This window comes from Melanerpes formicivorus, unplaced genomic scaffold (genome assembly GCF_026170545.1).
Source record: "Melanerpes formicivorus ecotype bairdi unplaced genomic scaffold, bMelFor1.0.p_v2 SCAF_88, whole genome shotgun sequence".
NCBI lineage: Eukaryota > Metazoa > Chordata > Aves > Piciformes > Picidae > Melanerpes > Melanerpes formicivorus.
Window position 1 is genome coordinate 263977 of NW_027142440.1, and position 25383 is coordinate 289359.

General features: G+C 57.2%; 2 protein-coding genes across 6 annotated transcripts in view; one reads left to right on the top strand and one right to left on the bottom strand.

The window, feature by feature from the left end:
• Positions 1-8944: 8944 nt before the first annotated feature.
• CYB5D2 (cytochrome b5 domain containing 2) lies at positions 8945-15293 on the bottom strand. Of its 2 annotated transcripts, none has more exons than XM_068165379.1 (4): positions 14896-15293; positions 14446-14586; positions 13657-13843; positions 8945-11690 (listed from the first exon to the last, which is right to left on the bottom strand). In XM_068165379.1, exons 1-4 carry the CDS (start codon positions 15146-15148, stop codon positions 11477-11479), a joined length of 795 nt encoding a protein of 264 aa, XP_068021480.1. In that variant the 5' UTR covers positions 15149-15293; the 3' UTR covers positions 8945-11476. The 2 variants fall into 2 exon arrangements, with proteins under 2 accessions (XP_068021480.1, XP_068021481.1); XM_068165380.1 differs by lacking the exon at positions 8945-11690 and adding an exon at positions 12714-12868.
• Positions 15294-15350: 57 nt separating this feature from the next.
• Positions 15351-25383, top strand: part of ZZEF1 (zinc finger ZZ-type and EF-hand domain containing 1) — a 91322-nt gene continuing 81289 nt past the window's right edge. For all 4 annotated transcript variants that reach the window (XM_068165374.1, XM_068165375.1, XM_068165377.1 and 1 more), the window contains exons 1-3: positions 15351-15883; positions 22275-22419; positions 24475-24669. In XM_068165374.1, coding sequence (XP_068021475.1) covers positions 15521-15883; positions 22275-22419; positions 24475-24669 — 703 coding nt within the window. In that variant the 5' untranslated portion in view covers positions 15351-15520. The remainder of the gene's footprint in view (positions 15884-22274; positions 22420-24474; positions 24670-25383) is intronic.

Below are 25383 nucleotides of genomic sequence, written 5' to 3' on the forward strand. Positions count from 1 at the left end.
CTGGCCCAGAGCACAGAGCTGCCCCAGCTCTGCTTCAGGGAAGGGGAAGCTCCAGTGCAATAGCAAAACCAACCACAAGGTCCTGGTGGGATTGTGCTGTTAGTCTCTTACTGATAACACTTCCTGAAGCACAGATGGAGGGCAAGCCCCAGTGGAGTGCCCTGTGCTGCCTGACTCCTGCCTGTCACTGCTGTCTCCCCAGCCTGTTCCACCACAGGGAACTCCAGCTGAGCTTTTGGACTGCAGCAGAAACAGGATAATCCTGGAGCACTTCAGGTCAGCGAGGGACTCTCCTTGTTTGCTTTAATGGATGACCTATTCCTACTGCAAGGCAAACTTCTGAGCAGTGAGCTCTCAGCTGGTTTCCTAAGGTCAAGCAGCACCACACCATGCTGCCCTCCTCCAGCAGCTGCTTTGGATTCTGTGTAGCTCTTAGGATCACCCCCTCAGCATTTCAGCATCTGCAATGTGCCTGAGTGCTACAAGAAGAAACCTGTACAGGGCTGGCACAGCTTGGCCAGGACTCCAACTTGTGACACTGACTTGCCCCTTCAAACTGCTGCTTGCAGTGTTTCATCACCTGGAATATGCTGGAGCTTTTACACAGCTAAAAAGGCCACTGTAAAGGCACCTGCCCTGGGGCTTGGGGGGTGCTTTGATCTATAATGCAAGCTGGAGAGAGTTGAATAGAGACTAGGATGAGGCTGAGGGGCCTGGAGCAGCTCTGGAGGAGCAAAGGCTGAGAGCTGTGCCAGGGGAAGTTTAGGCTGGAGGTAAGGAGAAAGTTCTTCACTGAGAGAGTTGTTAGCCATTGGGATGTGCTGCCCAGGGAGGTGGTGGAGTCCCCATCCCTGGAGGTGTTCAAGAGGGGATTGGATGTGGCACTTGGTGCCATGGTCTAGTTAGTCATCATAGAATCAGTCAGGGTTGGAAGGGACCACAAGGATCATCCAGTTCCAACCCCCCTGCCATGGGCAGGGACACCCCACACTAGATCAGGCTGGACAGAGCCTCAGCCAGCCTGGGCTTAAACACCTCCAGGGCTGGGGCCTCAACCACCCCTCTGGAAAACCCATTCCAGGGCTTCACCACTCTCATGGGGAAGAACTTCCTCCTCACCTCCAGCCTCAATCTCCCCACCTCCAGCTTCATTCCATTCCCCCTGGTCCTATCACTCCCTGAGATCCTGAGCAGTCCCTCCCCAGCCTTCCTGCAGCCCCCTTCAGATACTGGAAGGCCACAATGAGGTCACCTGGGAGCCTTCTCTTCTCCAGACTGAACAGCCCCAACTCCTTCAGTCTGTCCTCACAGGAGAGGTGCTCCAGCCCTCTGCTCATCCTCCTGGCCCTGCTCTGGACACCTTCCAGCACCTCCAGATCCCTCTTGTCATAGGGGCTCCAGAACTGGAGGCAGTACTCCAGGTGGGGTCTCCCCAGAGCTGAGCAGAGGGGGAGGATCACCTCCCTTGCCCTGCTGGCCACACTTCTCCTGCTGCAGCCCAGGCTCTGGTTGGCTTTCTGGGCTGCAAGTGCACACTGAGAGCTCCTGGTGAGCTTCTCCTCCCCCAGCACCCCCAAGGCTCTCTCCTCAGGGCTGCTTTCCAACCAGTCCCTGCCCAGCCTGCATTTGTGCCTGGGATTGCCTCCACCCAGCTGCAGGACCCTGCCCTTGGTCGTCTTGAACCTCCTGAGGTTGGCTTGTGCCCACCTCTGCAGCCTGTCCAGCTCCTTCTGCATGGATCCCTTCCCTCCAGCTGTCTGCTGCCCCACACAGCTTGGTGTCATCAGCAACCCTGCTGAGGCTGCACTCAGTGCCACTGTCCATGGCACCCACAGAGATGTTGAACAGGACTGGTCCCAGGGCTGATCCCTGAGGGACTCTGCTTGTCCCTGGCCTCCCCTGGGCCATGGAGCCATTGACAGCCACTCTTTGGGTGCAGCCATCAAGCCAGTTCCTTATCCATCTAGTGGTCACCCATCACACCCATGTGTCACCAGCCTGGAGACCAGGATGTGGTGCGGGACAGTGTCGAAGGCTTTGCTCAGCTCCAGGTAAATGACAGCAGTTGCTCTCCCCTCAGCTATTGATGTTGTCACCTGCTCATAGAAGGCCACCAGGTTGGTCAGGCAGGATTTGCCCTTGGCAAAGCCATGCTGACTGTTCCCAATCACCTCTTCACTATTCTTCTGAGCCAGTAGTGCCTCCAGGAGGATCTGCTCCATGATCTTTCTGGGCACAGAGGTGAAACTGCCTGGCCTGGAGTTCCCTGGTTCCTCCTTCTTACCCTTTTTGCAGATGGGGCAATGTTTCCCCTTTTCCAGTCTGGGGGGGCTGCCCCAGACTGCCATGACTTTTGAAATATAATAGAGAGGGGTTTAGCAACCTCCTCTGCCAGTTCTCTCAGTGCCCCTGGGTGTACCCTGTGGGGTCCCATGGACTTGAACGCTTTCAGGTTCTTCAGGTGATCACCAACCTGATCCTCACTTCCCATGGGCAGTTCTTCCTCCCCGTCCCTGGCTTTGACTTCCATAACATCAGGAGTTTGGCTAGAGGCCCTTGCAGTGAAGCCTGAGGTAAAGAAGTTATTGAGTACCTCAGCCTTTTCCTCATCACTTGTGGCCATGTCACCAGTTTCCTTTCTGAGGGGGCCCACACCTTCCCTAGGTTTCTTCTTCCCATACATATACCTGTAGAAGTTCTTAGTGTTCCCTTTAACCTCCCTGGCTAGATTCAATTCAAACTCTGCTGTGGCTTTCCTAGCCAGGTCTCTTGCTGCTCGGGCAGCTTCCTTATCTCCCCCCTGTTCTAGCTGTCCTTCTCTCCACTGCCTGTAGAGTTTCCTTTTAAGTAATAGTGTGCCCAGTAGCTCCTTGCCCATCCAGGCAGGCCTCCTAGCATTCTTACCTGCTTGTCTCTGTGTTGGTATACAGAGCCCCTGGACACAGAGGAGGTGGTCCTTGAATACTGACCAGCTGTCCTGGGTCCCTCTTCCCTCCAGGGCTTTGTCCCAGGACACTTTGGCTAGCAGATCCCTGAAGCGATCAAAATCTGCACGCCTAAAGTCTGGGGTCATGAGCTTGGAATACTTCCTCCTGATTGCCCTGAGGATGTTAAATTCAACTGCTTCATGGTCACTGCAGCCAAGGCCATCTATGAGCCTCACATTGCTTACCAGCCCTTCCCTGTTGGTGAGAACAAGGTCCAGCATAGCACCATTTCTTGTGGGTTCCTCTACCATTCGGAGGAGGAAGTTGTCTTCTATGCAGTCCAGGAACATCCTGGATTGCTGGTGCCTTGCTGTGTTGTCCCTCCAGCAGATGTCAGGGTGGTTGAAATCACCCATGAGGACCAGGGCTTGTGACCTGGAAGCTGCTTCTATTTGCCTGTGGAGGGCCTCATCTGCTTGGATCTGCAGGTCAGGTGGCCTGTAGGAGACCCCCACAGGAATATCTCCTTCCCCTGTCCTGCCTTTAATTTTGACCCATACACTCTCAACCTGCTCATCATCCCTCCCCAGTTGGAGCTCCACTGATTCCAACTGGCTATTGACATAGAGGGCAACACCTCCTCCTCTCCTTCCCTGCCTATCCTTCCTAAAGAGTTTATACCCATCTATGCCTACATCCCAGTCATGGGATTCATCCTACCAAGTGTCAGTAACAGCCACTATGTCGTGGCATCCCAGCAGCACAGTGGCCCTTAACTCATCCTGTTTGTTGCCCAAGCTGTGTGCATTTGCACAGAGGCACTTCAGCTGGGCTGGCCCTGTCCTCCTCTTGTGACAAATCCCCTCGGTTTCCACAGAATCCTGGTAGATCATTCGTTGCTTGCCTCAGGGCAGCAAGTTGAGAGCCCTTACCAGCTCTCCTTCTCTCTACTGCTGGTGAGCTGCCCCTCTGTTTGTCACCGGCCAGCAGGAGACTATTAACCCCTTCCCCCTTCAAATCTAGTTTAAAGCCCTATCAATGAGCCCTGCCAATTCCTGCCCCAGGATTCTTTTCCCCCTCTGGGACAAGTGTGTCCCATGAGTTGTTTTCAGCTCTGGTGCCTTGAAAACCAATCCATGATTGTGGAACCCAAAGCCCTGTCGATGGCACCAGCCCCTGAGCCATGAATTGATCTGTCGGCCCTTCCTCAGTGTGTCCTCATCCATTGCTGACGTTAGAGGGATGGCAGAGAACACAACTTGAGCTCCTGATCCCTTTAGCAGTTGCCCTAAGGTTCTGAAGTCTCTTTTAATTGATTGTGAGCCTCTCATTGTTGCATCGTCACTGCCCACCAGAAAGACCAGCAGTGGGCAGGAGTCTGAAGGACTACAATGTCCTTTACTTGGGCACCAGGGAGGCAGCAGACCTCGCTATGGAATGGCTCTGGTCTGCATGTTGGGCCCTCTGCTCCCCTCAGTAGGGAGTCTCAACAACAATGACCCTACAAGGTTTCTTTTCTGGATCAGTTTTGATGGCTGGGCTGAGGCAGCCTCTCATTGGTGCAGCTTCTGACCTTGAGTCCTCATCCTCACCCATGACCTGCTCCTCCTGCAGAGCCTCAGCCTCTCATTGGTGCAGCTTCTGACCTTCCTGAGCCCTCATCCTCACTGATGACCTGCTCCTCCTGCAGAGCCTCAGCCCTGTCATTGGTGCAGCTTCTGACCTTCCTGAGTCCTCATCCTCACCAATGCCCTGTTCCTCCTGCAGAGCCTCAGCCCTGCTCTGTCAGTGCACTGTAGGCAGCGTGCTGCTCACAGTAGCAGACTTTCTTCATTCACATTTCTTCCCTGTTCCCACTGGCCCTGCTCATGTGGGTTCCTGCAGGGAGGCTGAGAGGCTTGCTGCTGGGAGGGTCTCAAAGTCCCTGTTCCACTCAGAGTCACCTCCTGTTCTGGTTTGGTAGAGGTTAGACTATGGGAATAGTCAATTTTCCTTTCACTCTCTCTTGTAGCTCTTAGCCTTTCCTCCTCTTCTTTTAGCTCGGCCACCCTGCTCCTCAGAGCCCTGAGCTGCTCACACCTGACACAGGAGCTGTTCCTTCCATCCTCCACATCGAGTGCCAGGCTCCAGCACTCACTGCAGCCACCTACCTGACCATCTGCATGCTTGTGAGTACTGTTTGGGTGCCCACTGTTCTTCTACTGGCCTTTGCTCTGGCAGTAACCAGCTTGCAGTGACCTCCCTCTGCCCCCGGCGGGTGTTTTCTTTCCCCCTGTCAGTGAGCAGGCTGAGCTGAGCTCCTCCAGCTGCCTCCTCGGCCACACTCCGGGCTCTACTTGGTTTGCCCTCGGTTGCCGCGGCAACCCCTCCCCCAGCTCCGTCACTGCCCCCAGGAGCACAGGCAGCCCGAGCCCCCTGCCCCTCCTCCCCCTTCAGGAAGTCCCCACCCGCCAGCCCCTTACCGCCTGAAAAGCAAGGGAAGCGGAGCCAAAAGCGAGGGAAGCAGAGCCTAAAGCGAGGGAAGCGGAGCCTGAAGTGAGGCAAGCGGAGCCTGAAGCGAGGCAAGCGGAGCCTGAAGCGAGGGAAGCGGAGCCAAAAGCGAGGGAAGCGGAGCCTAAAGCGAGGGAAGCGGAGCCTGAAGCGAGGGAAGCGGAGCCTGAAGCGAGGCAAGCGGAGCCTGAAGCGAGGGAAGCGGAGCCTGAAGCGAGGCAAGCGGAGCCAAAAGCGAGGCAAGCGGAGCCTGAAGCGAGGCAAGCGGAGCCTAAAGCGAGGGAAGCGGAGCCTGAAGCGAGGCAAGCGGAGCCTGAAGCGAGGCAAGCGGAGCCTGAAGCGAGGCAAGCGGAGCCTGAAGCGAGGCAAGCGGAGCCTGAAGCGAGGGAAGCGGAGCCTAAAGCGAGGGAAGCGGAGCCTGAAGCGAGGGAAGCGGAGCCTAAAGCGAGGGAAGCGGAGCCTGAAGCGAGGCAAGCGGAGCCTGAAGCGAGGCAAGCGGAGCCTGAAGCGAGGCAAGCGGAGCCTGAAGCGAGGCAAGCGGAGCCTGAAGCGAGGGAAGCGGAGCCTGAAGCGAGGCAAGCGGAGCCTGAAGCGAGGCAAGCGGAGCCTAAAGCGAGGGAAGCGGAGCCTGAAGCGAGGCAAGCGGAGCCTGAAGCGAGGCAAGCGGAGCCTGAAGCGAGGGAAGCGGAGCCACAAGCGAGGGAAGCGGAGCCTAAAGCGAGGGAAGCGGAGCCTGAAGCGAGGGAAGCGGAGCCTGAAGCGAGGCAAGCGGAGCCTGAAGCGAGGCAAGCGGAGCCTGAAGCGAGGCAAGCGGAGCCTGAAGCGAGGGAAGCGGAGCCAAAAGCGAGGGAAGCGGAGCCTGAAGCGAGGCAAGCGGAGCCTAAAGCGAGGGAAGCGGAGCCTGAAGCGAGGGAAGCGGAGCCTGAAGCGAGGGAAGCGGAGCCTGAAGCGAGGCAAGCGGAGCCTGAAGCGAGGGAAGCGGAGCCTGAAGCGAGGGAAGCGGAGCCTGAAGCGAGGCAAGCGGAGCCTAAAGCGAGGGAAGCGGAGCCTGAAGCGAGGCAAGCGGAGCCTAAAGCGAGGGAAGCGGAGCCTGAAGCGAGGCAAGCGGAGCCTGAAGCGAGGGAAGCGGAGCCAAAAGCGAGGGAAGCGGAGCCTGAAGCGAGGCAAGCGGAGCCAAAAGCGAGGGAAGCGGAGCCTGAAGCGAGGCAAGCGGAGCCTGAAGCGAGGGAAGCGGAGCCTGAAGCGAGGGAAGCGGAGCCTGAAGCGAGGGAAGCGGAGCCTGAAGCGAGGGAAGCGGAGCCTAAAGCGAGGCAAGCGGAGCCTAAAGCGAGGGAAGCGGAGCCAAAAGCGAGGGAAGCGGAGCCTGAAGCGAGGCAAGCGGAGCCTAAAGCGAGGGAAGCGGAGCCTGAAGCGAGGGAAGCGGAGCCTAAAGCGAGGGAAGTGGAGCCTGAAGCGAGGCAAGCGGAGCCTGAAGCGAGGCAAGCGGAGCCTGAAGCGAGGGAAGCGGAGCCTGAAGCGAGGGAAGCGGAGCCTGAAGCGAGGCAAGCGGAGCCTGAAGCGAGGGAAGCGGAGCCTGAAGCGAGGCAAGCGGAGCCTGAAGCGAGGCAAGCGGAGCCTGAAGCGAGGCAAGCGGAGCCTGAAGCGAGGCAAGCGGAGCCTGAAGCGAGGCAAGCGGAGCCTGAAGCGAGGCAAGCGGAGCCTGAAGCGAGGGAAGCGGAGCCTGAAGCGAGGCAAGCGGAGCCTGAAGCGAGGGAAGCGGAGCCTGAAGCGAGGGAAGCGGAGCCTGAAGCGAGGGAAGCGGAGCCTAAAGCGAGGGAAGCGGAGCCTGAAGCGAGGCAAGCGGAGCCTAAAGCGAGGGAAGCGGAGCCTGAAGCGAGGCAAGCGGAGCCAAAAGCGAGGCAAGCGGAGCCTGAAGCGAGGGAAGCGGAGCCTGAAGCGAGGCAAGCGGAGCCTGAAGCGAGGCAAGCGGAGCCTGAAGCGAGGGAAGCGGAGCCAAAAGCGAGGGAAGCGGAGCCTGAAGCGAGGCAAGCGGAGCCTGAAGCGAGGCAAGCGGAGCCTGAAGCGAGGGAAGCGGAGCCAAAAGCGAGGGAAGCGGAGCCTAAAGCGAGGGAAGCGGAGCCTGAAGCGAGGCAAGCGGAGCCTGAAGCGAGGCAAGCGGAGCCTGAAGCGAGGCAAGCGGAGCCTAAAGCGAGGGAAGCGGAGCCTGAAGCGAGGGAAGCGGAGCCTGAAGCGAGGCAAGCGGAGCCTAAAGCGAGGGAAGCGGAGCCTGAAGCGAGGCAAGCGGAGCCTGAAGCGAGGGAAGCGGAGCCTGAAGCGAGGGAAGCGGAGCCTGAAGCGAGGCAAGCGGAGCCTAAAGCGAGGGAAGCGGAGCCTGAAGCGAGGGAAGCGGAGCCTGAAGCGAGGGAAGTGGAGCCTGAAGCGAGGCAAGCGGAGCCTGAAGCGAGGGAAGCGGAGCCACAAGCGAGGGAAGCGGAGCCTAAAGCGAGGGAAGCGGAGCCTGAAGCGAGGGAAGCGGAGCCTGAAGCGAGGCAAGCGGAGCCTGAAGCGAGGCAAGCGGAGCCTGAAGCGAGGCAAGCGGAGCCTGAAGCGAGGGAAGCGGAGCCTGAAGCGAGGGAAGCGGAGCCTGAAGCGAGGGAAGCGGAGCCAAAAGCGAGGGAAGCGGAGCCTGAAGCGAGGCAAGCGGAGCCTAAAGCGAGGGAAGCGGAGCCTGAAGCGAGGGAAGCGGAGCCTGAAGCGAGGCAAGCGGAGCCTGAAGCGAGGCAAGCGGAGCCTGAAGCGAGGGAAGCGGAGCCTGAAGCGAGGGAAGCGGAGCCTGAAGCGAGGCAAGCGGAGCCTAAAGCAAGGGAAGCGGAGCCTGAAGCGAGGCAAGCGGAGCCTGAAGCGAGGCAAGCGGAGCCTAAAGCGAGGCAAGCGGAGCCTAAAGCGAGGGAAGCGGAGCCTGAAGCGAGGCAAGCGGAGCCTGAAGCGAGGGAAGCGGAGCCTGAAGCGAGGCAAGCGGAGCCTGAAGCGAGGGAAGCGGAGCCAAAAGCGAGGGAAGCGGAGCCTAAAGCGAGGCAAGCGGAGCCTAAAGCGAGGGAAGCGGAGCCTGAAGCGAGGCAAGCGGAGCCTGAAGCGAGGGAAGCGGAGCCAAAAGCGAGGGAAGCGGAGCCTGAAGCGAGGCAAGCGGAGCCAAAAGCGAGGGAAGCGGAGCCTGAAGCGAGGCAAGCGGAGCCTGAAGCGAGGGAAGCGGAGCCTGAAGCGAGGGAAGCGGAGCCTAAAGCGAGGGAAGCGGAGCCTGAAGCGAGGCAAGCGGAGCCTGAAGCGAGGCAAGCGGAGCCTGAAGCGAGGGAAGCGGAGCCTGAAGCGAGGGAAGCGGAGCCTGAAGCGAGGGAAGCGGAGCCAAAAGCGAGGGAAGCGGAGCCTGAAGCGAGGGAAGCGGAGCCTGAAGCGAGGGAAGCGGAGCCTGAAGCGAGGGAAGCGGAGCCAAAAGCAAGCTCCCGGTGCTGAGCTCCTCCAGCTGCCTCCTCTCTCCACAGCCACGCGCTGGGTCCCCAAGCGGTCAAGAGGTGTTGGGTGAGAGGTTGGACTTGATTCTGGGGACGATGGAGATGGGAATCAATACGGCTGATCAATACGATCTAGTATTGTTCCTTTATTGCTTCAGCATTGTTCTGTTATAAAGCCAGCACAGTGCAGAGCAGACAGCAGAGCTGACAGGCTGGTAAGGAGTGCACAGAAGTGCGTATTAACAAGAACTTTACAACTGCTATAAGCTCGGGGGCATTGCTGGCAGGGCTTCACTGGCCCCTCAGGAGTGAGCACACACTGTGCTGCTGTGGGTTATTGGCTAACACCTGAGATGGTTGATGCAGGTGTGTGTCCTGTCATTCCCAGATAACTCTCTGTGTTTATGGCTGCCAGGGCCCTGCTTTGGTTACACACTGCGGGCACAGCACTGCTCTGCTGTACTGCCAGCCACTGCCGCACTCATGCTGGGCACGGCCTGCCACCATGTCAGGCTCTAGGCCTACACTGCCAGATTGCTCACACTGCCTGTCACAACCATTACCACACTTGATCTCTGAGGTCTTTTCCAACTTTATTGATTCTGTGAATATCTGAGGGCTGGGGGTCAGGAAGGGACAGGGACAGCCTCTGCTCACTTGTGCCCTGGGACAGACAAGGGGCAATGGATGGAAACTACAGTAACAGGAGGTTCCACCTCAACACGAGGAAGAACTTCTTCCCTGAGGCTCACAGAGCACTGGAGCAGGCTGCCCAGAGAGGTTGTGGTCTCCTTCTCTGGAGACTTTCAAGACCCAGCTGGATGTGTTCCTGTGCTGGATTCTATGGTTCTGCTCTGGCAGCAGGGTTGGACTCAATGATCTCTGGAGATCCCTTCCAACTCCTAACATCCTGTGAGCTTGTGATCTCCCGAGGTTCCTTCCAGCCCACCCCACCTCCCCTCCCCATGCTGGAGTTCTGTGACTTGTCATGCCCACCAACCTGTGGAGACAGCTGACCACTGCTTTGCAGCTCCTCCCTGTGGAGCTCACAAACTTTATCTGCAGGACTCTGACACGTAGCCCACTCCAGCCCCACACACAGACAAGCCCATGGCTCAGCTCCTGTTCCAAAATGCATGGCTCTGCTGCCACTCAGCAACATGCAGCTTCCACTGATGGCCAGCAACAACTGTCTGACAGTGCTCTGGAGGATTTCTCTTCAACATTATGGTGGAAAAGGCACAACAGAACCAGCTAAAAACAAAATCCAAAGCCAACCATTTGACAATGAGCATGGCCACGTGGGAGCTGCTCTGGCTCCTGCCCTTGGCAGCTGTAGCCTCCTCCAACCATCAGCGGCTAAAAGTGCTGTCACATCTCCTGCTGTCACTGCAGGGCTCCTCCTGCTTTCAGTGGTGCCAGGCCCCTCCTGCTTTCACTGGCTATTGTTTACTTGGGTCTGTGTGGTTTGCCTTGGAGCTGTGGTAGCTCAGAACTAATGAGTGAATAATTAAGTGGTAGCAGCCTTAAGGAACAAACTGAACAAGCTCCTCAGCTCTGTGCTGCTGCTGGACTCTGTCAGCTGATGTCTCCCTCAAGGCTGCAGCTACACCCAAACCTGATTCTAACTGGGCTCTACAACCACCAACTGCTTTCTTGCAGCAGGAGCTTCACAGCACCTAAGCCCCACCCGGGTGTTCCTTGTCCTCTTCACCCCTATGCAGAAATGTTACTAACTTGCCCTGTGAGGACATACTCAGCCTTGGGTCATAGTCTGATGGACACAGAGCAGATTGGAAGAGGTCACAGGATGGATGTCACACAGCAGGAGGGTCCTGTTGCCACTGAGCTTTTGTTACTGCCTACTTCAAACCACCAATTCCTGATCTGAGTAGTCTGAATACAGTGAATCAGAGGAGCAGGATGGGGAGGTTAAGCAACACTCCTCAGAGCTGGCTCCCACCCCTTTGCACAGCATCTAACCCAAACACTGCATGAGGAAAGGCAGGAGAGGCTTTGCCTTCCATGCTCCAAGGATCTGATCAAGCTTTTGTGGAACCCAACTGCACTAGGTACTCCATGCCCTCCCTGAGGAGCAAGGCAGGATGCTTCCTGCTGCCTTTAAACTCTGGAGCAAATCTGGTGACTGGGAGGAGCACTGACACTACAGCAGGCAGAGGCAAGCAACTGGAGGCCTGTGCAGGAGCTGGGGCTGGTGATGCTGCAGCAGTTCTTGGGATCATGACCTTGCTGCTCAAAACAGCCCAGTCCTGCACACAAGTGTCTGCTTCCTGACTGCACAAGGCCTCAGGCTGCAGACCCAACGCAGGCTGCGTCTGCTGCAGTTTGCTACCAGCTGTGAGCACACCCCAGGAGCCAAGCACTACCCGAGGAAGCATCCTGGCAGCGTGAGCGTTAAGCTAGCTCAAGGATCGTCTCTCCCCATCTCCCCGTGTTAGCAGAGTCACAAATAACAGGAAGCTGTCGCTGCTCCCTTTTCAGAGAGGGAAGGGAATGAAGCTGGAGCTGCTCCCCCACAGAGCCATGCCTGCCCGCAGGCGCCCAGCACTCGGCTCACACCGGCAGGACACACTGCTGGGCCCGTGGGTGGCAGCCGTCGTACTCCTGCAGGTGAGGGTCATCCAGGTCGCCCCTGTCGCTGTGCTGGCTGGAGGCGGGCTGGCCCCACGGGGGGCCGCTGGTCCTGACGCAGACGCAGCGGCTGCCGCCGGCGCCGGGGCTGTAGAGCTTCCGCGGGACACCGGTCCAGGCCCGGGGCACTCCCCCACTGAGAATGGAAACCAAAGCTCGTCACAAATCAGAGCCCTCAGAACCCCTACACTGGTCACAAGCCTTAGACACAGGCGTCAGAGATGCACAGGCTGAGGGAGCCGGGGGTGCTCAGCCGGGAGGAGGCTCCAGAGCACCTCAGTTTCTAAAGGAGACCTACAGGCAGGCTGGGCAGGGGCTGCTCAGAAGGGGCTGTGGTGACAGGACGAGGGACAGTGGTGTGAAACTGGAGCAGGGCAGTTAGGTTGGACATCAGGAGGAAGCCCTGCAGAGTGAGGGTGGTGAGACACTGGAACAGGTTGCCCAGGGATGTGACTGGGGGCCCACCCCTGGAGATATTCAAGGTCAGACTTGATGTGGCCCTGGGCAGCCTGCTCTAGTTGGAAATGTCCCTGCTGACTGCAGGGGTTTGGACAAGATGACCTTGGAGGGTCCCTTCCAACCCAACCTGCCTCCCAGCAGCCACCATGCTACAGCCTTCTGATGCCTTTTACTGGCTGTGCTTCAGCAACCTGTGGCCTACACCTGGTTTCGTCAGCGCTGCTCCATGTTCTCACCCTCCTGGGAGCAACCAACTTCTGCTTCCCACCATCCCAGTGCTTGAGAAGGAATTGTAGCCTCAAGTGGCACAGCATCTCTAATTGCAAAATGGCTTTTGGGGGTAGCTAATTGCTGACAGGTGGAATCCTAGAATTGTTTTGGTTGGAAAAGGACCTCCAAGATCATTGAATCCAAGCAGCAACCCAAGGCCACCATGGCCATTAAACCACATCTGAAGTGCCATGGCCACACAGCTCTGGAACCCCTCCAGGCATGGGGACTCCACCACCTCCCTGGGCAGCCTCTGCCAGTCCCTGACAACTCTTGCAAAGAAACTTTTCCTCATCTCCAACCTAACCCTCCCCTGGCACAATTTTAGGCCATTTCTTCTCATCTTCTGCACCATGACAGGACACAGTGAGTTCCAGAACAACAACAAAGAAACCCAACCCAAGTGACTCAATTATTTCTGCAGCTACTTCATTGTCTCTTTACAGGCCAAATCCTGCCTGATCCCCCAGCTGCTGCAGCTTTTAAACCTGTAGCCTCTTGCACAAGAGACCACCACACAACAACCAGTCCCATGGCTGTATCCAAGCTTGTTCTTGCACAGAAGCAGAGGCTGCTACTGGGGCCCTGAAACAAAGAGTAAGCACTCTGCAGTGTGCTCTGTCATTACTTCATCCCTAAACAAAGAGGAATACAAAGAGGCCAAGAAGGAAATGCTCATTCAAAGTCAGTCTCATTTCTGTGTGGCTTGAAGTGGTGGTGACAAGCACAGCACCAGCTAACCCCTGCACCCCTGGCAGGCGAGCAGACGGAGGTGCCGGGGGAACGCGAGTCCTGCTTCTCTGAGGAGGATCCCATGCACACATGGCACATCCCAGAACCTGATTTTGATTCCAGTGTGACAGACTAGGTTTTGTCTTGGAAACAGAATTCCTATGATGGGGATGAGACTTTCCTCTTTACACACTCCCCAGCTCAGTGAGCAGAGCTCCCCTCCCCTGCCTCAAGCTGCAGAACATTCTCAGCAGTCCAGCCCACGCCTCTGTGCAACCCTGGACTGGGTTGAAGCTATCAGCAGTTGCTAGACTGGCAGAGAAAATCCAGCAGCTCCCATTCACACAGCAGCAGCTGCTCAGCCTGGCATAGGAATGAGGGTTCTGCTGCTCCTTGTGGGGTGGCCCTGCCTCAGAAAGCACAGCCTGAGGGATGCAGGCAAGGCTGGGGACCATGCCAGGTGTGTGCCAGCACTCAGCACGTTAGGAGAAGTCTGCAGACTTCACCTGCAGTCTGTGGAGGGTCTGCAGGGGCTGGGACATCTTTCTCTGCTGGGCAGTAACAAAGCTCAGGGCACCCAAAAGCAGGGCAGGAAAGTGATTCAGAGGGTCCAGGCATGAGGGCAGGGAAGCTGAATTTACCTCTGTCTGGAGCACCAGAAGCGGCTGCCCTTTGCAGAGCTCCACTCGGAGTTGCAGGCTGGAAACTGCTGCTTTCTCTGCTCACTTTCTGCTTGGAGCTTCAGAGCTTCCTCAATGGCAGCCTCAGCCTGCCTTAAGGCTTCTGTTGGTGCCCCATTTTCATCATAGAATCTGCCCACCAGCTTCCCTGGGAGAGGAAGATCAATTAGACTGCAGTGTTTCCAGGCCAGGAAAGGTCTGTTGTCTAGAAAGATTTTGCTGTTTAAAGACAAAGAATGAGGCTCCCACCACAGCCCAGTTTGAAAACCAAACCTGAGCCTTCATTGCTTCCATTCTTGGATCACACAGCCACTCACCCACATTAATAAACCCATACAGACTCATTGAAGATCAGAAGGTCCCACCCATGCACTTCATTCTCCAAAACTGCTTTCCTGCACTGCTGCTCCCACAGTCTCCTGAGTCCTGCTCGTTTCAGCCCTCTCAGTGCTGGCTCTGTGCCTTTTGCTCAGCAGAGAGAAACAAAACCGGGCAGCAAGCTGCAGCTGAGCACTCAGGGCAGGAAAGCTGTTCGGCTTCAGCTCAGAAGAAAGGCAGCTCCAGACCTGGCCTGACTTAGCTGCAGCTCCAGGTTCCAGTAGCAGGTCCCCAGCAGCACAGGTGGAAGATCCTCTCCGAGATGGCCACGTTCTAGATGAAGCCTGGTGCTCCCCAGCCCTAGCCTTGCCCACTCGCTCTCCTCCCAGCGTGTCCCCCTTGCGTGTGGTCGTCCTGGCCAGAACCACCTACCCACGGGATCATAGTTGTCACTGTAGAAGGAGAGCCAGCTCTGGACGGCAAGCATCTCACCCGGGGACAGTGCTGAGACATCGTCCACCAGCCCAGCCTGGGAGAAGTCACCGGTGGCAAAGGCTCTGGTGGCATCCCTGCCTGCGGGGGAGGCAGGTGGTGAGACCCAGCCAGGCAGCAGCGAGACCCTGCCAGCCCCCCCCCAACCGCTGCCAGGGCTCTGCCTGCTCGCATCAAAGCCCTGTGGCAGAGTCCGGACAGCCCTAACCCTCCAACCCCCTGCCCGGCCCCTGCCAGCCCCCACCAAGCCCTGGCAGCCCCCACCGAGCCCCGAGACAGACGGGGCCCTGCCAGCCCCCATCAAACTGCTGGCAGGGCCCTGGCAGCCGCCGCCGTAAACCGCTGGCAGTCGCCGCCCACGCCGCTGTCCCGGGGACAGGCTAAGGGTACCTGCAAGGCCACTGTAGGTACCGCCGGGGCCGTAGTGCCTGCGGCCACGCTCCACATCGAAGACGCGGCCCAGCACGGCGAGGTAGAGGCCGGGCTCTCCCACGGCCCCACGGTACCGGGCCAGTTCGGCGGCACTTAGCAGGCGGCTCTGGACCTGGGGCGGCAGCAGCCAGGAGCGGGGATCGAACCCGCGGCCCAACAAGCAGGCTGCCAGCAGGCACGGCAGCGCCGCTGCCGCTGCACGCCGCCACATGAGGCCGCGACAAGGCCAGGCAGAGGCCCAGCCCTTTCACGACACTTTCCTCGCCGAACGGTAGCGCGGCGGCGCCTTACGGCAGTGTGGCCAGCGCGGCCTGCGCGCGTGTCTGTAGCGGGCCTCGCTTTACGGCGGCTGTCGCGCGGCGCGGCCCCTTTCCGGGGCGGGGCGAGACTTTGCGGCGCCGGGTGGCGCTTGGCGGCAGTGTGGCGCGGCTGCCGCCGGCCGAGAGCTGACAGGTGCGGCGGTCCGGGAAGTTGCTGACTAAGCCGGGCCGGGTGGAGCCGGGGCAGCGGCGGCCGAAGGAGAAGGAAGGAGATACGGCTGTGCTGAGCCTCGGGTCACAGCGTCGGCGCCTCTGAAGGGCTCATGGGGTCGGCGGCGAGCCACAGCAGCGAGGAGGAGGAGGAGGGCGCCGAGGAAGGCATGGAGGGGGCGGCCGCCGCGCCTCAGCCCGGCGCTCCCTTCCCGCCCGGCGCCGCCGCCAGCCCGGCGCCGCCGCTGCCCCCGGCCGAGGTGCTGCTGGAGCAGGCCCGGCTGCGGGAAGCCACGGCGCGGCTGCGGGAGGCGGCGCTGCCCGAGTCGCTGGTGTCGCGGCACCACAGCACGCTGGTGCGCTGGCTGGAGGAGCGCCTCAGCCGCGGCGACGAGGCCGTTAGCCTGGAGCAGTTCTGCGAGGTGCTGGAGAGCGTCTCCCGCCTGGCGGCCGGCTCCCGCGGCGAGAGCGAGGAGGTGAGGAGACGTCCGGGGCATTCGGGCCTCCGCCCGGGCCGGCAGGGGCTGCGCTGGGGCGGAGGACCGGCAGAAGGAGGTTCCTCCGGCTAGATTCGCCTGTCTGGGTGAGAGGCGGGGAGGTGGGGGCAGGATCGGCGGGAACCCCTGAGGTGGTGCGGGACGTAGGGCTCCGGGAGCCGGGACGGCCTTCCCGGAGCCTTGGTGCGGGTCCGCGGCACGGGGGCCGAGCGGCGTGGCCGTGGCCATCGACGGGATCGCGGAGGCTTCCGCCGCCCCTTCCTGGCGGCTGGGTCCAGGCCAGAGCGCAGGGCTCCGCGGCAGGGCTACTAAGCTGCTGCCGCCGCCGGCCGCAGGCTGGCAGCTCGCAGCTCTTTGTTCCAGCCCGTTTGCAGGGAGCCGCTTAGCAGCCGCTTGTGCGGGACAGGGACGTTCCCAGCAGTGCCGCTGGGGCAGCTGGTGGCAGCACAGGTGGAATAGTCTGCACAGCTCATTCCTCTCAGGTATTCCTTCAAGGTATCAGCATGCCAAAGCCTATCAGCCTTGAGTTTATCGTTGCCTTTTCAAAATCAGCATTGCTGTCGGCTCATGGGATCCCATTGCGAGCCGTGAAGCAAGAGTTCTGGAGAACTGTGTCCAGTTCTGCTGGAGTCCTGCCTCCAGTTCTGGAGCCCCTATTACAAGAGGGATGTGGAGGTGCTGGAAGGTGTCCAGAGAAGGGCCACAAGGATGATCAGAGGGCTGGAGCACCTCTCCTGTGAGGACAGACTGAAGGAGTTGGGGCTGTTCAGTCTGGAGAAGAGAAGGCTCTGAGGTGACCTCATTGTGGCCTTCCAGGATCTGAAGGGGGCTACAGGAAGGCTGGGGAAGGACTTCTCAGGATCTCAGGCAGTGATAGGGCTAGGAGGAATGGAATGAAGCTGGAGGTGGGGAGATTTAGGCTGCAGGTGAGGAGGAAGTTCTTCCCCATGAGAGTGGTGAAGCCCTGGAATGGGTTGTCCAGGGAGGTGGTCGGGGCCCTGTCCCTGGAGGTGTTTAAGCCCAGGCTGGCTGAGGCTCTGGCCAGGCTGATCTAGTGTGGGGTGTCCCTGCCCATGGCAGGGGGGTTGGAACTAGATGATCCTTGTGGTCCCTTCCAACCCTGAATGAAACTATGAAACTATGAAACTTGCCAGGAAGTAGCGTGGCAGAGTTTTCACCTCCGCAGACAGAACTTCTGAAGGTTTTAATGGCAGAAGTTTCCTTTCAGTTTCCTTTCTGCTGTGGGAAGGAATATGGAGAACTTGACATCTAGAGCATTAAAGCCTTAGCTGTGCTCTCTAGCCAGCGTTTAAAAAGCAGCAGAAAACTTCACACCGGGCTGCAGACGTGGTTGTGCAGTTTTCTTACTGCCTGCAGTTCCCGAGTCTCACCACTGACTTCCTGCTGCCTTTCTGTGACTCCCGAGTAGCAGAATGACTTGGAAAGCTATGAAATCACACACAGGCTCTTGGAGATGGGTGCTGACATGTTAACAAGGCTACTGGATGCTGGGAGGAGGTTAATTCTGTGGTGCAAACAGGTGTTGTTTGTACAGAATGTTGACAGGAGTCTGCTGAAATGCTTCCTCCATTTCCAGTTCCTCCATAGGGGAGACACTGCTTCCTTTGCTACAGTGGGGTTCTTTCTGAGGATACAAACAGCAGAGCTTTGCAGGCTGCAGAAATATTTTGAGGGTTGTGCTGCACATCCTCTGCATGAGCAGTACAATTGCTTTGGGTTTTTCCCCTGCTCTCATCGAAAGATTTAGCACAGGACAGAGATGTGGTCGCATGGAGCCTGTCCTGTGCAGCCGAGGTGCTGGGAGTTGTGTGGAAAACCTTGATGTCATTTGCTATACTTGGTGCTAGCCCACGGGCTGCGGTGGTGCAGGTGCCCAGGATGTGCCTTACACTGCTGAGAAGTTCCTTTGGGGGCGGCAGGTCAATAGGTTTCACTTCTGAATGTTCAGGATCCTGCCTGGCCCAGTGTGAGCGCTGAGCTGCCCACTACACAGTTCAGTTCTCGGGGTGGAACCTGTGAACACACGTTTGGAATCCTTCCTGGGCAAAACAAACTTCTGTTCAAATGCAGAAATCTCTTTTCTAGCTGAGCTGAGGCCCTGGCTCCTTCGCAGCCATCGCTGAGTGCGTGCAGCCTTCACCTGGGGCAGGGATGCTGCAGTCCTGCTCAGAGCAAAGAGGAAATACAGCATTTTCCCAAGCCACACCTCATGCTGGTCTAGGGAGGTTCATTTCCCCTCCACTCTGCCCTGGCATACTGTGTCCAGTTCAAGAGAGACAGGGATCTGCTGGAGAGAGTCCAACAGAGAGCTATGAGGATGCTGCAGGGGCTGCAACAGCTCTGCAATGAAAGGCTGAGAGCCCTGGGGCTGCTTAATCTGGAGAGGAGAAGGCTGAGAGGAGACCTGGTCAATGTCTATCAATATCTGAGGGGTGGGGGTCAGGAGGAAGGGGCTGGGCTCTGCTTGGTGGTGCCCAGGGACAGGTTGGAACCCAGGAGGTTCCACCTCAACATGAGGAGAAACTTCTTTGGAGTGAGGGAGCTGGAGGCCTGGAGCAGGCTGCCCAGAGAGGCTGAGGAGGCTCCTCTGGAGACTTTCCAAACCCACCTGGATGGTTCCTGTGTGCCCTGCCCTGGGTGCCCCTGTGCTGGCAGGAGGCTTGACCTCAATGATCTCTGGAGGTCCCTTCCAGCCCCAACCGTTCTGGGATTCTGTGCAGCTCCTGAGCTGTCTGAGCTGAGGGGATGGTTTTTCCATATGCTGCCTTTCCTTCAGCCTTTGTTTCCAGGAAAGATGTTTCTTTTGTGTTTGTTTGGGTTGAACTGGATAGGAAATGTGTACTCAACACTTTATTTAGGAGCACAGTGCAGCTGGGTTGTGGGGACACTGCTACTGTGCTTGTGTCATGCCCCAGTCATGAACACAGCTCAAAACCTGTGGGTAGAGGTTTGCATACTGATCTGATTTGCTTTTTCTTTGCTTATCCCCCATGGCACAGCTTGTCTGAGCAGTGGAAGTTGTCTGTTGCCTTGAAAGTAGAGATGAAGCTATGGTGAACAGCCAGGAAATGACCAGGGAGCTCTGGGGTCGGTGCAGTCTCAGCTCCTAGGAAGAGTTCTTACATAACAAAATGAGATGCAGAGCAAACCACACTGGTGGTCATCTCCTCCCACGAGAGCACAGGTAGAGCTGTAAGGCAGCTGTCAGCAGACCCAGCCCTTCTGTCTCATGTGTTCACAGTACCATCACAAAGCTTCCCTCAGCTGTCAGTAGTTGTTCAGTTGGACCTCGTAGAAGGGGAGGAGAAGTGCTCCTCGCCAGAGTGATGTGGGATGAAGCTGTGCTCTGAATTGGTTTGACAACCAAGTCAGGTTTGTTAAAGTTAACTGATTCCCTCTGTATCATTGTCCCCAGGCAAAGGTCTTCATTTTGTGCTTCAGTCTCTGCCCAGTGCCCAGCATCAGCTACCTCTGCTGGATGTGGCACCTTCTGCCTGCCAGCACTGGGCCTCCAAGACCAACCTCTGAATGGTTAGTGTGGGGTTAGCTGTGTGCTGAGAGGTAAAATTCAGCTCTGTGCTGAAGAAGTGCCACTGGGGCATAAGGCACTTCCATTCTGTCATCTGAGGACTTTGGTCTCCTTTGGGTGGTGTAATTGTGGCCTGGTTAATTGGCAGGGTATTTTATCTAATCATCTTGGGTCATTTCTCTCTAGGATAGGGCAGTTAATGGGACATGGAGAATCAGGTAGCAAACCGAGAGGTTTAAGCATAGCTTCATCCTGAAAACCATAGAATGCTGGGGCTGGGAGGGCCCTCCAGAGATCAGAGACTCCACAACCTCTCTGGGCAGCCTGCTCCAGGCCTCCAGCTCCCTCACACCAAAGAAGCTTCTCCTCATGTTGAGGTGGAACTTCCTGGGTTCCAGTTTGTGACTATTGGTCCTTGTCCTGTCACAGGACACCACTGAAAATAACCTGGTCCCTTCTTGACACCACCCTTCAGATTTTAGAGACATCAGTAAGATTCCCCTTCAGTCTTCTCCAGACTAACCAGCTCCAGGTCTCTCAGGTTTTCCTCACCAGACAGATGTTCCAGTCCCTTCCTCATCCTCTTGCTGGCCACTTTCCAGTACACCCCTGTCTGTCCTGGACTGGGGAGCCACTGGACATGGTACTCCAGCTGTGGCCTCACCAGGGCAGAGCAGATGATCCTCATTTCTCTCTTGTGAATATGATTCTTGTCCCTTGTGTTCAAGACTCAAGCCAGGCATGTCAACCTCATATCTTTACGACCTCACTTAGCACACCTCTGCCAAGAATGCTCTGAGAACCTAAGCAGGAACATCACCCACCTTACCTGGGTTAGAGCAGCCAGGCTCTGTCAGACACCTGTGGGGTATGCTCAGCTGTGTACTGAGCTTGAAACACCAAGTTCAGGGCTGGGAGAGTGAAGTCTTCCTTGTCAAGAGGTATGGTTGCTAAGTGCATTCCCAGTTTAGATGGGAAAAGCAGCTGCTCTGAAAATGGAGCTTTTCTTTTTGGGGCCCTTTCAAGATCTTTCCTAGCAGAAGCTTGCTGCAGAATTCAGTGAGCCTCTGAACACCTGGCTGGTCTGTTTCATAGTGGTGTCCGTGGCTCCTGAGTCCTCTGAACTGGCTGCTTCCAGAACTGACACTTCTGAGCTCAGCCCTGCCTTAGAGGCTGAACTGAATGCAGAGGTCCTGTCCTTTGATTAGCCCAAAGCTGTGGAATGTGGAGCTGTGAGGTGCTTTTTCTCTGTGCTCAGCATGACACCTGGTGTGCAAAGTATCCTTTAAGGGCAGAGTTAACAAAGTTGCCAAGGGCCCAGTCCACAAGGGAAAAAAAATCCTTTCTAGTCCTAGAATGGCTCAGGCTGGAAGAGACCTCAGAGATCAGCTCCTCCAACCTCCCTGCCACGGGCAGGGACACCTCCCAGCTGGACTTGGCTGCCCAAGGCCTCATCCAGCCTGGCCTTGAACACCTCCAATAGGAGGCAGCCACAGCCTCTCTGGGCAGCCTATTCTGGCCAGGGGGTGGGGGGAAATGCACAGGACCAACCACCCTGCTTCTGGGCAAACTATCTTAAAGAAGCAAAGTACTGAAGCCCTGCAAGAATTGGAGAGGCTGCAGAGTAAGGTGGATGCAGCAGTGATCAGTGATGGGTGGTAGGACTTCAATGGAACAGCTTTTGAGTGTTCTGTTGTGAGCACCTTCTTCGTGTGATAGATGGTCCATGGCCACTGGGATGGTGTTCACTAAGACCAAGGGCTGGGTCCTGCACCTGGGTCACAACTCCATGAAGGCTCCAGGCTTGGGGCAGAATGGCTGGAAACTGCTCAGCAGAGAAAGAACTGAGAGTGTTGGTCAGTGGCAGCTGGAGATGAGCCAGGGTGTGCCCACTGGTACATCCTGGCTTGGATCAGCAATGGTGTGGCAAGCAGCACTAGGAAGTGATGGTGCCCCTGGACTGGGCACTGGTGAGGCCACACCTGGGCTCAATTTTGGAGCCCTCGCTGAAAGAAGGACACTGAGGAGCTGGAGCAGGGCCAGAGAAGGGCAACAGAGCTGGGGAAGGGTCTGGAGAGCAGGGCTGGGAAGGAGCAGCTGAGGGAGCTGGGGGTGTTGAGCCTGGAGGCTGAGGGAGACCTCCTTGCTCTCTGCAGCTGCCTGAGAGGAGGCTGGAGCCAGGAGAGGGTTGGGCTCTGCTCCCTAGTAATAAGTGATAGGGTGAGAGGAAATGGCCTCAAGTTGCCCCAGGGGAAGTTCAGGTTGGACATTAGGACTAATTTCTTCACTGCAAGAGTGGTTAAGCCCTGGCACAGGCTGCACAGGGAGGTGGCACAGGCTGCACAGGGAGGTGGCACAGGCTGCACAGGGAGGTGGCACAGGCTCCACTCCTGGAAGGGTTTCAAAGCCATCTGGATGTGGTGCTGAGGGCTGGGGTTTGCCAGTGACCTGGCAGTGCTGGGTTAATGGTTGGACTGGATGATCCTGGAGTCTTTCCAGCCTTCATGATCCTGTGATTGTGTAGCCCCAGCTGCTAGTGGATGCACAGGGCTGATTCCCTGGTCAGAGTGATGTGCTGTACCCACCTCAGCATAACCACAGATGACTTTGGTAGGAGGTCGGTGGCTTTGCTGGAGACCACAGGTTTCCAGCCTGGGTGTTGCCTCTTGTCATGACCTCAGTGCTACAGGAGCAGATTCTCCTGAGCTGTATTCTGGGGGGGGTGCAATGCTTGCTGCTGTGCTTTCTGTCCAGTACCTTCCATTTCTGCTCCAAGTAAAGATGCTGAGATTTTAATTTCTTCTTCTTCTTCCTCCTCAGGCCTTTGCCCAATTTGATGCTGAAGGAGATGGCACTGTAGATGTGGAGAACATGCTGGAGGCTCTCAAGAATTCTAGTGGAGCTAACCTTCAAGGGGAGCTGAGCCATGTGATCAGACAGCTGCAGGCTTGTTCTCTGGTGCCAGGTAGGAGAAGAAAGTCCCAAAAGAAATGGTTGCTGAATTCCTGCCCTGCCTGAGGGAGGATGCTGCAAGAAGTTGCTTTAATAGCATCACAGAACTGTTTGGGTTGGAAAAGGACCTCAGCCTTCAACCCAACATCACCACTGCCATCAGACCATGTCCCCAGGTGCCATGTCCCCATCTGTCTAGGACACCTCCAGGGCTGGGGACTCCACCACCTCCCTGGGCAGCCTGTTCCAACCTCTGACCACTCTTGCAGCAGAAAAAATTTTCCTCACCTCCAACCTAACCCTCCCCTGGCACAATTTCAGGCCATTGCCTCTCCTTTTGTCACCTGAGAATAGGGAGCAGAGCCCAACCCCCACCTGGCTCCAGCCTCCTCTCAGGGAGCTGCAGAGAGCAAGGAGGTCTCCCTCAGCCTCTTCTCCAGGCTGAACACCCCCAGCTCCCTCAGCTGCTCCTCCCCAGCCCTGTTCTCCAGACCCTTCCCCAGCTCTGTTGTCCTTCTCTGGCCCTGCTCCAGCTCCTCAGTGTCCTTCTGGGAGTGAGGAGCCCAAAACTGAACCCAGGATTTGAGATGTGGCCTCAGCAGTGCAGAGTCCAGGGGACAATCCCTGCCCTGCTCCTCCTGGTCACACTGTTGCTGAGCCAGGCCAGGCTGCTGGTAGCCTTCTTGGGCCAAACCTCCAGGTCGTTCTCACTTCTCTAGTATCCAAACAAGGGAAGCTGATATAAGTTGAAATTCTCCTCACTTACTTCCATAACTAACCAATATTTTCATCTCTCTGACTGGGGACCTTCTCCTCCCTTGGTTTAACTCAGAGTCAGTTCTTAGTGCTGTGCTGTGTCCCTAGCTAAAGCTGCTACTTGGTAGCTGGAGGAGTAAGTCCTCCAGCCTGAGGGGCCTGAGTCTGGGTCAGGTGGTGACTCATAAGCTTTATTTTTATTGTATTATTGTTAGCATTTGAAATCCTGCTAAGACAGGATCCACTCTTACCCCAGACAGTGCCAGCTGGAAGTCTCAGCTTCCAGAATTTCTGGAGTCAGTATCAGTTAGTGGCTTCCTGCCAAGCTTTGCATCCTGAGTGGCTGAAAGAGGATTTGTCTCGGAGGATCAGATAAGAAGTATTGGAATGGGGTACCAGAGAAGTAGGAGGAGAGTGCTCCTGGGGGGTGTTGTGTGCATCTAAACACTCTCTGATTGCTCAGCAGCTGAAAGCTCTTCTGGAGACCTTCTCCCCATAGAGCAGACCAGGCTGGATGGGGCCTTGGCCTATTCTGTGATGATCATTTCACCCCTGTACACCTTATTTCTAGGTAAATTCAAATTCAGCCCAGGAGCCAGGAATGGAGCCACACTGCACCACAGGGAGAGCCTCCAGTTTGCAGCTGCTATGGCAGCACTGTGAAAGGGGCAGGCAGAGAGTTCTGCCTGGAAAGCCTGAGGGGTTCAAAACCGTTACTCAGAGTCTCAGCCCTTCTGCCTTCTGCTTTCCACTCTTTCCCAGAGTGGGTTGGGTTGGAAGGCACCTTGAAGATCATTCAGTTTCAGCCCCCTGCCTTGGGCAGGGACACCTCCCACCACCACAGGTTGCTCAAGGCTTCATCCAGCCTGGCTTTGAACATCTCTAGGGAGGGGACAACCACAGCCTCCCTGGGCAACCTGTTCCAGTGTCTCCCCACTCTTGCTGCCATGAATTTCTTCCTCATCTCCAGTCTCAGTCTCCTCTCTCCCAGCTCAAAGCCATTGTCCTCATCCTGGCACTCCCAGCCCTTGTCACAAGTCCCTCCCCAGCTCTCCTGGAGCCCCTTCAGGTACTTGAAGGCTGCTCTGAGGTCTCCCTGGAGCCTTCTCTTCTCCAGGCTGCACAGCCCCAGCTCTCCCAGCCTGGCCCCATAGGGGAGGTTCTGCAGCCCTCTGATCATCTTGGTGGCCTCCCCTGGACCCGCTCCAGCAGCTCCAGGTCCTTCCTGTGCTGGGGTCCCCAGCAGAGGATTCAGATGGTGCTTTGGGAAGGCCTGTGTTGCAGCCAAGGCAGCAGTGGTGTCTCCCTGCAGGTTTCATCGATATCTTTGCCGAGTCGAAGGAGCGCCTGGGGCTGCACGCGGCGATGCTCCTGCGCTTCCTGCACCGCAACCGCGTCTCCAGCAGCGCCATCCCCTACCCGCTGCTGGAGTACTTCAACAACCTCTGCACCATGCGCTCCTCCCTGCTGAAAGACTCCCTGGAGCGGCTCCTCTTGAAAGAGAGAGGTAGGTAATGAAGCTGTTTTGCCTTGTGTCGAGTGAGCCCTTTAAGCTCGTTCAGCCCAACCACTCTCCAGCTCTGCTGAGGCTGCTGCTACACCCTGGCCACCAGCACCACATCTCTGCCTCTCTGAAACACCTCTGGGGATGGGGATTCAACACTGCCCTGGGGAGCCTGTGTTTGGGAAACCTTTCATTCAAGAAGTTTCTTTTAGTGTCAAACCTAAACCTCCCCTGGGGCAACTTGAGCCCTGCTTTTGGCAGGGAAGTTGGACTTGATGATCTCTGGAGGTCCCTTCCAACCTCGTAACGTTCTGTGATTTCCTCTTGTCCCTATCACTTGTTACTGGGGAGACCAACCCCTGCCTCACTCCTTTCAGGGAGCTGTAGAGAGCAATGAGGCCTCCCCAGAGTCTCCTTTACTCCAAACTAAACACCCCAAAGTTTCTCAGCTGCTCCTCACCATCTCTGTTCTTCAGCTTTGTTGTCCTCTGAATCTGTTCCAGCCCCTCAGTGTCCTTGGAGTGAGGGCCCAAAACTGAACCCAGGGCTCATCAGTGCTGAGTACAGTGGAACAATCATGGAATGCTCTGGGTTGGAAGGGGCCTCCAAAGATCATCCAGTCCAACCCCCTGCACTCAGCAGGGACATCGGGTTGCCCAGAGCCCTGTCCAGCCTCACCTTGAATATCTTCCAGGGATGGAGCCTCAAACACCTCCC